Below are 12,495 nucleotides of genomic sequence, written 5' to 3'. Positions count from 1 at the left end.
CGTCCTAAAATAATTTTTTTAGTTTTGTCTAGATATAGATGTGTATCTAACACTAAAACATGTCTAGATACATACGTATCTAGACAAACTTCAATCTAGACAAACTTAAGACAAGTAATTCGGGACGGACGGAGTACTTCCTATCCTGTGCCCTCGTCTCTCCTTCGGCAATGATGTCACATTGTCCTCATCTCTAGCGAGAGGTCTTCGCGAGCTCTTATCGGCAACACCGCGACTAGCCATGCTGACTTGGTCTCCGTCTGGGCGCGGTCCTTACTCGGCATCGTATGGGATGTCGCAACCGGCCACGCCGTGCCCACGACCCCTCGCCTTCTTCTCCAGGAATGGACTGATGCGTTTTCAGGGGCTGCTTATTGCAAATGCGGGAATAATTCAGATGTAGGGTTACCACCCAAAAAAGAAAACCACGAATTTGCTATTTGTCGGGTGCTTTTTTTAAAAAAAAAACGACAGTCACTTTTTCTTAGTTCTTCCTGAGCTCGCCGAAGAAGAGATAGCCCCATTATCTATCTTAGGGGAAGGCCATGGCTCATTATCTATGTTAGGGGGTGGGGGTGCAGGGGTGCATGGGATTGCCGGAGCTGTGTGGCGGGGCTTAGAGTGATGGCGGGGGCAGGGCGGCGAGACGGCGATAGCTGCCGACCGCGGAGTGGCGGAGGTAGGCAATTAAGCCCCGGTTGGCCAGCGGCTGCGCGAGGTGCAAGTAGGTGAAGGTAGAAGATGAACAGTACCTGATCTATTTTCTACCGTTGGATAAAGATCGAGCGACCATGAACGAAAGTGACTGATGCATTTTTTTTTCCATATGCCTGATCCATAGGCGGTCCCAAAAGACCAACATCACACAGATAGTACGAAACTGATCTGACGCATGTCACGGTGTCGTTCGTGGGGCCCAGACAACGTTGGATGCATACACATCATGAAAGATGCGCGTGGTCGAGCGATGGATGTACAGCAAGGTGAATGAATGGAAATATTGGGCCTGGCTGGCCACTCATGTACAACCTGTTGTACATGATCTGTGTGTAGGAGCGCAGTGTACCGATGCGTTAACAAGAGTGGGTGTGTGTCGGTGTACTAGATAAATGCATGGCATTGGCATTGGCATGCAGTAGTACTGAAATGCAGCATGCATGCAAGCGTTCGCGTGCAGTACTACGTACCTCGTGTACGTGCATCTGACAAGCGCAATGTGGCTCGGCTGCTCCTGTGTCGTCGGCCGGCGACAAGCTAGCGAGAACGACGGAGGAGAAACCACAGCACACGTTGGGACAAGGCTGGTCGTCGAGTGGTGAGTCGAGCTACAATCCGATCACATCCACTCGATCATCATTGACGTATACGAATTTCAATTATTCGAATGTCCATCCGGCCCGTCAAATGACCGGATCAAATGGAATACGTATTCCCTCCGTTTCAAAATACTTGACTTCCATTTGTCCAAAAATGAATGTATCTATATACTAAAACATGTCTAGATACATTTATATTTTAACAAATGAAAGTCATGTATGATGGAAAGGAGGGAGTATGTACGTGCATGGAGACGATGGATTTCGCTGCCGTGGAGTAATAGTCGGGCGCCGTAGACTGACCGGAACAGCTTGCTGTACATTCTCGCGTGCCCGCAGAATAGTTCTCGTTCGTACGTGTACTCCACTCTGAGCTGCCCAGTGCCAACGAACATCGATTCAATTGAATTGATGGCGCGTTAATGTGATGGTGTGGCAGACAGCGCCGCAGGCTGGCCGGCTGCAGCCGGCAGAAGCAATCAAAGCATTCGCGTCATTCATCAGTCTGCGTGCGTGCATAGTACGACACGTGCGTTGCAAGCCGCCGGGTGCAATCGGTGCTTCTCGCCTGCGGTCCGTCCGAGCCAGCGACGTCGCCGGCGGCCGTCATGGGCCGTTAGTGGACTAGTCCATAGTCTCGTTTTTAGATGATGATGGTGGTACTCCGTTACAAGTGGCTATGGCCCTATGGGGATCCCAATCCGGTTTCGCCAAGGTTCTAGAACCTCCCCTGAACCGGTTTTTGGATTTTCTTTATTGTTTCTTCCTTTTGATTATTCCGTTTCCCTTTCATTTTCTCGTTTTTCTCTTTTTCAGCTTTTTTGGAGACATTCATTTTTATTCTTTGTTTTTCAATTGGAGATATTTGTTAAATTCGTGATCTTATTTAAAATTGTGAACATTTTTTGAAATAATGAACATTTCTTAAATTCATGAAAAATAATAATCATCAGTTTCAAAAAATGTTCAACAATGAAAAATTATTCATCAGACCTAAAAATGTTCATCAAAATTCGAAAACTGTTCATCTTTTTTTTCAAAAACTTTTCATGATATTCAACATTGTTTTATTGATTTATACAGAATGTTCGTTGAATGAAAATTATTCATAAAACTCAAAAAATGTTCATATTGTTTTCTAAAAATGTTTATCAAACTCAATATTTGTTCATTGATTTTTCAAAAAATGTATGTTGAACGCACAATTTGTTCATCCTTTTTTAAAAGATAGTGTTCTTGAATACAGTTTTTATTCATCAAGTTCAAAAACGTTTCATCAAATGTTTCTGAAATTTATGAACATTTTTTGGATTAACTAAAGTTTGTTCAATTCGAAATCATGAACATTTTTTTAACGACGAGCATGTTATGGTTTCAGAAACATTTTCCCAAATCTTAGTTTTTTCCTTAAATTTTGAGCTTTTTTTATATTCCAAATTGTTTTAAAGAAGAAAACCAAAGAAAATAAAAACAAAAAATACGGAATAGAAAAACTGAGGTGCCAAACTTCTCTTATAGGCCGGCCTATGAGGGGCGCGCGGTAGGGGAGTTGGTGCCCAACTGCCCTCTGCCCGGTTAATTAGGCATGAGCCTCACCTTTCACGCACGACACTACCTCGCTCATAGCGAGGCAACCTTCCAACTCGTTGAAGCGCGTTGCTGTTGCGCGAGCGTATAGGCGGGCACAGTAAGTGGGAGGCCAATGCCCCTTCTTTTTATGATATTTTCAAAGTTTCTGCTTTCGTTTTATTCTTTTATTTTTTACTTTTGTTTATACGTCTAAATATTCTAAATAAATATATTACAATTATGTTTACATAAACCATTCGAAACAAATGTTAACCAAGTATTTTAAAATTATTAAATATACATAGAGAAAATGTTTCTAATATAAACAAAAAATATATAATGTCTGTAAAACAATGTTAATCAAGTATTTGATAAATATAATTAATCATTTGAATTTTTTTTAATGTGTACAAAAATGTGGACCATGTATTGAAAAATAATATTAATCAAGCATTTGAAAAAGTGGTTACATGTGTATAGAAAAAAACATTAATCTGGTGTTTGAAAACAAATATAAAATATTTATAGATGGAATGGTGATGATGTATTAAAAATGTTAATCAAGCATTTAAAAAAAGTAAATGTATGTACAAAAATGTGTATAGAAAAAAAGGAAAACCCGAGAGAAAACAAAAGAAAAACCAATGAAAAACACGAAGAAAAAATAAAACCGAAGAAATATGAAGAAAAAAGCTTGTGAAAATTATAAAGGAAGCAGAGAAAACCGAAGAAAAAACCCAATAAAGAGAGAGAAACAAAGAAAAACCAATGAAAAAACAAAAAAAAGTGGAAAACTAACTCTGTTTCTTTAACAAGGTCGCGACCTATTTTTTTGACATGAACCGAACGTTGGCTAACAGTGCTGCGCCGCAACCTGCTGATCCCGTGATTGATTCCCCGTGTGCCCCTTTTTCTCTATTGTATTTCTTTTAAGTATGCACGAATGGGACAGCCCGCAACTATAGACGATTCAGGCAAGACTGAAGGAAACCTTGCTATAAGCGAGATATAGCCTTTTCATCAACTTCCTCTGTGATATTTGCTAAAAGAAACCTTCCTACACTTTTTTTTTGCTAAAAGAAACCTTCCTATACGATCTGCGAGTACTCCTAACCAGCGCCTTAAGCGTGAGTTAACCCAACTAGTGCCCACGTGCGCGCGCATGCTGGGTCAGCCCAGCTACACCTGATCTCACTTGGACCTTTCTTGGGTTGCCAGGTGGACCGGTTGACAGGTCGCTCGGTTGACATTGACCAGTTGACTTAAAAAAATGTTTTTTTTCAAATTAAAAATAAAAATAAAAATCATGGATTTTAAAACAGTTCTAAATTCCAAAAACTTCATGTATCTGAAAAAGTTTACTTTTTTAATAAATTAATGGACTTTGAAAAAATGTTCACAGAGTTTGAAATGTTCATGTAACTGAAATAGTTTTCCGAATCATAAAAACGTAACTGATTCCAAAAAAAGTTCATGGGTTTTTCAAAGAGTTCTTAAAATTGAAAAAAGATCATAAATTTTGAAAACATTGCTACATTCGATAAATTTTGTGGATTTGAAAAAAAGTTGGTAGGTTTTAAGTTAAGTATGTAATTTTCAAGAAATTCATAAATTTGAAAAATTTCATAAATTGATTGTTCTTCAAGAATTTAGGAAAATATAAAAGCAAGAAAACACAATATGAACAAAAAGAAAAAACCAAGCAAAGCCCACAATGTGCAAAAGCCGAAATAAAAATCACCTAGAAAAAACCCGGCTGAACATTCACATTTTGTAGTGGCCTCTTGTCTGACGTAGTCACTAATTACTTTTCTTTGTAGACACATCACCAATCGCTACATCAGACGCTTTTGAGCCACCCGTTTTCACTCATACAACCCATCTAATAATCAGGTGGTCGGCTAACTAAGAGCAATGATTTATCCCCAATAATGTCTTTCATGAGTTTTTGTTTCAAGTATTAGAATGAAATATTATTTCAACTTTAATAATATGTTATGTTTCCAAGAATTAGTATCTACGAAACCAAATTTATAGTAGAAAGTTATGTGTTATAATAAAACATAAAATGGCACCCCACGATGATTAAAATGAATAGCGGATTTATTATTTTTAAAACATTAAATGGAGGAAAAGCCAAGAATTCAAAGATGCCAATACTTAAAATATACAAATTCCACCAATTTCCACCTCTCTAGGATGACAAATATTGGTTGCGTTTTCATTGTATTTTAGGTTTTTGTTTTAAATGTAAATAAATGAGAACTACGCGATAATAATCTCATGATATTTTCTTTGTAAAAAAGTGAGAATTTCATGATACTAATTCGAGGAGACTAGGACAATTAGAACTACTGTATCAATAAAAGGTTGTTGCAAGACATCGATATTAACCACAAAAGTTGAAAAAGAAACCTCTATGCATGAAAATAATAATTAAACCTAGAATCCACTTGTGATGGATCCTCGCCTGCCTTATCATGTGGCGGACGTGCCAGATCATTGTCAAGTGCATGGACGAAAGGGAAACCTCGATCTAGGGTGAGATGCCACCGATGACGAGGAATCCATTGGCTACATCCGAGTGATTTGGTGGACAAAGGCTACACCGGCTACCTGCACAGAGATATCAGTTTTGCGGGTGGAGGATATGACCAAACGTTTCCTGCTCCCTTGCCATCAATGAAGAAATCTTGAACAACGGGCTCAGAGGTGAACACATTTCGCTGGATCTAAAGGCAGCCCGTTGTCGCTTGGCCCGATCCCGAAGTTGTCGGCCAGGAACATCCGTCATCCTATCACCGATCCCCGGGAAAGAACACCCCTTGACGTAGCCAACGAGGGTCTTGGGTGCTGCGACAACAGTAAGGCATCATCGATCCTCCCCATCGTCATGGTAGCAACAGTTGCCCATCGATGAGTCTAGCTATGTGATAGAGTGATACAGAGGAGGCCGGGGAAGGGAGGTTGGGGGAGAATGAGAGGAAAAGAGATAAGCATGGCGTGGCCAATACGAATCACATACTACAACATGTTTCCCTTGTAGTCAATGCCTACGAAGGGACCACGGGATCTCATGTGATGAACACAAAAGCTTGTTCTGATTTTTATCATGAGTACAAAATTTTGGACCCAGATATGGCGTTGAAGTTCGATCTAGGTCGGAGGGTCGAGCGAACGTCTTCATCGATATGGGAAACATCCCAACACCCTGCGATAAAACTAGTCTTTGGGCTAATCAAAATGCCAAACATAATAAAAAAAGGAAATTGTTCTGCTAGCACGACCAACAAAGCAACGACCCCTTCTAGGTGCCAAACATGTAAAAATGTAAAAAACAACTTTAAAATATAGAGAATAATCTTTACAATAAAGATCCATGAAAACTCTAGAAATTCAAATGTGTTGAAAAATAGCTAAAAATAATTATATAAAAATGCCATGGATTATATGATATAATTGTGATGTTATACTTGTTAAAACTACCGCACACAAAGGGTACATACAGAAAGAAAAATGCAGTGATAGAGTACAAACTAGCAATCTTTTCATGATATAGTGAACAAAAGCACCTAGAAAAATTACAAAATGAATTTTCATTTCACGTTACTTATGAAAAAAGTAACTACAATTTGCTATTGATCTAAAAATATAAGAAAGGTTACCAATGCTACATACAAACAATACTACATGGCCTAAGTAATAAAAATGCCATGATATACATAATGCAAAATTACAATGGTACCTACAAACAAACTACCATGATTGCCAGGATATAAAATAAAAAATTGCTATGGTATAGATGATATAAGTGCCATGTTACCAACAAACAAAACTACCATGGTGTACCTAATAAATGTTGTCATGGTGTAAAAAATTATTTACCATGGTCCAACTAATAAATTTGCCATAGTACAAAGAACAAAATTTTCATGTTCCAACTATAAATTTGTCATGGTCCAAATATAAAATTTGCCATGGTAAAAAATAAATTATCCTTGGTTGAAAAATATAAACTTGCCATGGTATATAATATACCATGGATTGTCCGGTAAATTTTCTTTGATCCACAAATTACCATGGTCCATATAGTAAATTTGCCACGGTCCATAAATTTTTACCACAGCTACTATTTTGGGTAATTTTTAATGGACATATGGAAAAAAGATTGGGATTGTGTTTCTTTTAAAAAGACGGCAAATATAGAAATTTGCCATCAAGACATGGCAAGTTTGAAAGAATTTTGTTCTCTAAAAAAATAATGTCATGTTTTGTAAATTTGTTAAATGGGCACATCACAATTTAGGATATTCATTCTTTGAACAAAAAGGATGGCAAAACTTTATAAAAAAATTGTCATGGACACATGGAAAAATTAGGTTTTTGTTCTCTAAAAAGAAGGCAACTTTTGGAAAAAAATTAATAGACACATGGCAACATTGGCTTGGTACAAAAAAGAAATAACAGTTACCATGTTATGCAAAAATGAAACTTGCCACAATGCATAAAGTAGATTTGTCGACTTATGAAAAAAATATTTAAATTCATGGCAAAAATGCAATATTATACACTTGCATTTGTAGGACAGGGCAACGCAAATAAGGGGGAAAGTTGCCATATTCTAATTAATAAATTGCAATGGTCTATCTTTTTTGACATGCTACCTAAGTTTGAACCGCCAAGGTCTTATTAATAAAATTGACATGGTTTAAATAAAACCAAATAAATGACATAGTACCTACAATAAAACCATCATGGTCTAATTAATAAAAAAATTATGCTCTAATTAGTAATTGAATAGTAATTTCCATGTGAATAGTAATTAAAAAATGTAGTAAAAAGAACTTAAAAGTGCACATGGCAAGAACATAAACTTTTTTGCCATGAATTTTGTGTATAAGAAAACAAATTTGCTATGTGAATAGTTTAAATCTATAGAGAAGCAAACTTAAAATTTTCATGGCATAAACATAGCTAGAGGCAAAAGAACAACATAATTATTCTTTCATGCAAAGACACTACTTGTTGTGATGTTGAAAAACTACATCATGGTGACACGCTAGTTTGTTTAGATTTTCCATCTAGGTAGATAAAAAAGGTTCCGGGTTCTATTAAAGTTGCCATGATTTTTACATGCGACCCCAAAAGAAATGTGTCATGATCACGAGACCATGTTTCAATTTGTAAGAAACTGTCATCATTTCTACGTAATGATTTCCGAATACTTATGTGATGCAACCATGCTACATGGCAAGATGGCCATGATATGGATCTGTTTTTGCATTAAAATTGTCATGGACAAAAAATGCAAAAAATCAACAAATTCCCATGTTGTGTATAACCGGCCTACATTGTCCACTGCATTTTCACCAGCCACTGCCCACTGGATTTTCATGGCAAATCCACTACATAAATTGCCATGGTGCAAAATTCACTGTCCCTTGGATTCTCAGCCGAATGAAAACTGTTATGGGGGAGGAATCGAGCAGAAACCTCATCAACATATATCACGATGCCCGAGTCGACGACCGTGCCCGTGTTCTCGAACCGGCTCATGTCCTAGGTCCCCCATACACCCTGCCTCGATTGTTGGAACCTCGACGCCGCTAAATACTTGGCCTTGGCGGCGGTGGCAGGACTGGCTACCACCATAGCAGAGGCAATGGCGCTGACCCGTTAGACGTAGTTGGGGAGGAATCCTCCTATGTTAGCTTGGGTTGCGTCTCATTGGGGGCCTCCCCCGGCACCTCCGAGGTGGTGGTGGTGGGTATGGAGGCACGACACCAGCCCGCAAGACATGGCGAGGAAACCGCCCCGCTGCACAGAGCCTCTCATCATTTCGCAAGACAGAGGGGTGGCACCGTGGTGCGGAGACGGAGAAGGACGCCGCAGAGTAGACACCCTCGTCGCGGAACATCTGACAGGTGGGTCGGTGCAGCGGTGGCGGGAGCACAAATGGCGAATTCGCGGTGACCTCAAGCCAGTTCGTCGAGATTGACTAGTCGAATCCGCGGGTTGGCTGCTGGTTCACTGAAATATATTCGAAGGAAACGCGGCGGGGGGGGGGGGGGGGGGGGGGGGATGACACATCTCAAAGTCTGGCGTGTCTATCAGATTGCTTTTAGAAGCGTGCAGTGCGATCCGATGGCTAAAACAGCGTTCAATTGGAAGTGCTAAAATTTGGATGTCAGGTTTTTAGAGCTTCCATTTTGTTAATGGAAAAGGAGGACCAGATTGTCGCCTCTACATCATGCCCATGCACACATCCATAATACAACTTTAAATAAACGTCTGTAATATCAATTGTATATCAACCACGTATGTCCCAGGGAAAATATTTGGAGCGTTTTTACTACATACATCCCGATCGTGTAAGTAACGGTAGGTTGAGACATAGCAGGTTTCTCGGGCTCCCACGAGCCAAGAACACCACGTCCACCTTCACCATCCGCCATCCAGAAGAGATTAGCACGTACGCTCAGCTGTCGTAGGTGCGGCACTCGTCGGTCTCGGGGTTCTCCTTGCAGTAGTTCTCCAGCGGGTCGGAGTCCTTGAGCTTGTCCCGGGCGTGGCTGGCGGCGGCGCTGAGCTCCTCCACCTCGTCCCACGCCGCCGCGCACTCCCCGCTGGCGGCGTCCTCCGAGCACGTCTCCTGGGCCTCCTTGATGCTGTCCGACATCTTGTCGGAGATGCCCGGCGGCGTGGCCGGCCCGCCCGCCCTGCAGGAGAGGGCGCCGCTGCCGCGGTGCGCCGTCGGGAAGGTGACGCGGGCGGCGGCCACCTGCGGCCTCGCGAGGACGTCGCCCCTGGCCGTGGGCGCGAAGGTAGACAGGCTCACGTTGGTGAGCGCGGACGCCATTGCAGGGTGTGGTGGATCGACGGAGATTTTATGTGGGTAGGCTGTAACAAGTTGCTGCGTTTGGTGCGGTAAGGTTTGTATTTATAGCTCTGGTTGGATGCTTGGGGAGGGAAGCTCTTTGGTGCACTCGTTTCCTATCAAGTTTGGGCGTTTGGGAGTGGAAGCTTTTACGTGCACCCGTTTCCTATCATGTCTGGGCCAATCGTTCTGAGCCACGTCGTCTCGTCTAATTGGAGATATTTTTCAGGCAAGCAGCTGGAGCGTCGGAGGAAGATCTTTTCTACTTGTACACGATTGGCAGGAGGAGGACGAAGTGTGTGATTTTCATTTTGACACGAAAATCTGTCTTTGTGAACGCGTTCTTGGGTGTATGTTGGTGAGAAAACCCGTGTTGGATACGAAATGTATACGAGGTTCATGTTGTGCCAGAGAACAATAATGGTTTGGCGAATTGGATGTGGTTTGAAAAATATCTGAGATATGTCTGGTGTATCTCCTACATCTGGTATCGGTAAGCCCACGAATGATACTTAGATATGCTGAGGAGTGAGGAGCAGAGGTCCCAAGATGTAGGACCATGTCACTGGAGAAATTCCAAGTCAGTTCGTAGCCAATTTCCAAGCGAGTGCCGAATAAAACCTTCTATCTAAGAGCGTGAAGATCTACTTGGGGTACCGCTCCCGTGTGGGCGACTCGGGTGGCAACCCGAACCCTAGCCGCCGCCACACAAATCTTCCCTTCCTCCTCTCCGCCGCCGTCGGAGGACGCCACAGGCGAAGCCGTGTGGCTGACGGCGGCGACGGGGACCTTGCTCGCGGCGTGGGTGGTTCTCAGGCACGGCGGCGAGCTTCTCGCGCAGAGCAGCGGCGTTGTTGATCTGATCCGGCTTGGACGGCTCCGACAGGTTGCTGCATCGCCGGCGTGGCCATCTGTGCTTGAGCGTGACATTCTGCTGGCATGGCCACGACAGCGTCTCCTTGGCGTCGTGCTGGCCTATGGGGCAGGGGATGGTGGCGTTGAGATCCGAAGTCCTCGGCTGCTCTCTTTCGGGTGCGCAATGTGCCTATGCTCCGGATCCACGACGGCGAAGGGCGCAACAGCTTGCGCTGGCCAGATCTGGGCGAGCATTGTTCTGCTGGTGTTCCCGTGGATGTACTAGTACTCATCGATTGCTACTACAGGCTAGCTTCTGCGGTGCCTCGTCTAGCAGCAACTTCGTCGTCACTAGTAGAAAAGGGGGCAACGGTCCAGGCCGGGTCAGCCCATTAGTCCCGGTTCAATCTAGAACCGGGACCAATGGGGGCATTGGACCAGGTTCGTGAGCCCAGGGGGCCGGCCGGGCCACATGGGCCATTGGTCCCGGTTCGTCTGGACCTTTTGGTCCCGGTTGGTGGGACGAACCGGGACCAATGGGCCTGGCTCCTGGCCCACCACCTTTGGTCCCGGTTCGTGGCTTGAACCGGGACCAATAGTGCTGCCTATATATACCCTCACCCGCGAGCAGAGCACTCTAGTGCTCTGTTTTTCTGGGCCGGCGAGGGGAGGGGTTTGTGGTGCTCTAGCTCACCTCCTATGCACATGAGGTGTTCGATGAAATGCCCGAGCCACACTAGTTAAGCTTTCTCCTCTCGAAGCTCGACCTCAAAGCTCCATTTTCCTCGAGATTTGTCTAGATTTAGCGTTCCGTCACGCCCCACCCCCGTCTTCACCGCCGTCGATCACCCGCGCCGATCTCATCACCGACACCACCGTGGTGAGCCTCTTGTTCTTATCTTCTTTCTGAAAGGAAAAATATTGTTACTTGTATGTTTAGATAGATGCTTGTATCATTTTCTTACTTTTATCGTTGCATCTTATATAGTCGATGGTTTTGGTATCCGCCCCCGTCGGCCCTCGTCCTGTCTATGATTCGGATGTGGTACATATATTAATCTTTATAACTATTGGTTCATTTATTGTTTATGAAAATTATGCGGACCAACGTGACATAGATTTTATTTATCTAGGATGTATGTGAACCGGAAATTCCAACCGACCCTATTGTCGAGAGGTTAAATTTAGTTGAAGAAGAAAACAATTTCTTGAAGGAAAAAATAAAAAAAATTGAGGAGGAAAAGATGATATTGGAGTTGCATGTTGCGGATGTCGTCGATGATCACAAGATCAAGATGGATGCAATGCGTTTGAAGATTAGAAAGATTAGAAAATATGCCATTCATACCGAGGCTTGGTATCATTATGTCGTTGGATCAATTGTTACCTTGGTTGCGATTATAATCGCCTTTGTTTTCGCATTAAAATGTTTTACATAGTTTCAATGTATGGTTTAATTAATTAGATGCTTTGGAGAGCTATATGTTGTTAGATGAGAACTATGTATGTACTTTGCTTTTAATGTGATGATGAACTTCTATTAATTTGGACACTTAATTATATATAATGCACGCAGATGAATTGGCAATGGATGTACGGTGACAGACACACCTCCAAGTACATTAAGGGCGTGCATGAGTTTCTCGATGCGGCTGAGGCAAACAAGTAGAATGGTTTTATGTGTTGTCCATGCCCTGATTGTGGGAATACGAAGTCTTACTCTGACCGGAAAATCCTTCACACCCACCTGCTTTACAAGGGTTTTATGCCACACTATAATGTTTGGACGAGGCACGGAGAAATAGGGGTTATGATGGAAGACGACGAAGAAGAAGAGTACGATGACAACTACGTGCCCCCTGAATACCGTGATGCTGC

At 42.5% G+C, this 12,495-nt stretch overlaps 1 protein-coding gene across 1 annotated transcript; it reads right to left on the bottom strand.

Moving 5' to 3' along the window:
- Window positions 1-9,163: 9,163 nt before the first annotated feature.
- LOC123187046 (calvin cycle protein CP12-2, chloroplastic) lies at window positions 9,164-9,816 on the bottom strand. Its single transcript, XM_044598809.1, has one exon. It carries the CDS (start codon window positions 9,742-9,744, stop codon window positions 9,364-9,366), a length of 381 nt encoding a protein of 126 aa, XP_044454744.1. The 5' UTR covers window positions 9,745-9,816; the 3' UTR covers window positions 9,164-9,363.
- Between the last annotated feature and the right edge of the window lie 2,679 nt (window positions 9,817-12,495).

The sequence above is a fragment of the Triticum aestivum genome, chromosome 2A, assembly GCF_018294505.1.
Source record: "Triticum aestivum cultivar Chinese Spring chromosome 2A, IWGSC CS RefSeq v2.1, whole genome shotgun sequence".
Taxonomy (NCBI): domain Eukaryota; kingdom Viridiplantae; phylum Streptophyta; class Magnoliopsida; order Poales; family Poaceae; genus Triticum; species Triticum aestivum.
This window is presented reverse-complemented; position numbering and strand designations above follow the sequence as displayed.

What these genes read in the sequence shown, in the direction of transcription:
- LOC123187046 (XM_044598809.1), bottom strand. Translation starts at nt 9,744, where the DNA reads ATGGCGTCCGCGCTCACCAACGTGAGCCTGTCTACCTTCGCGCCCACG.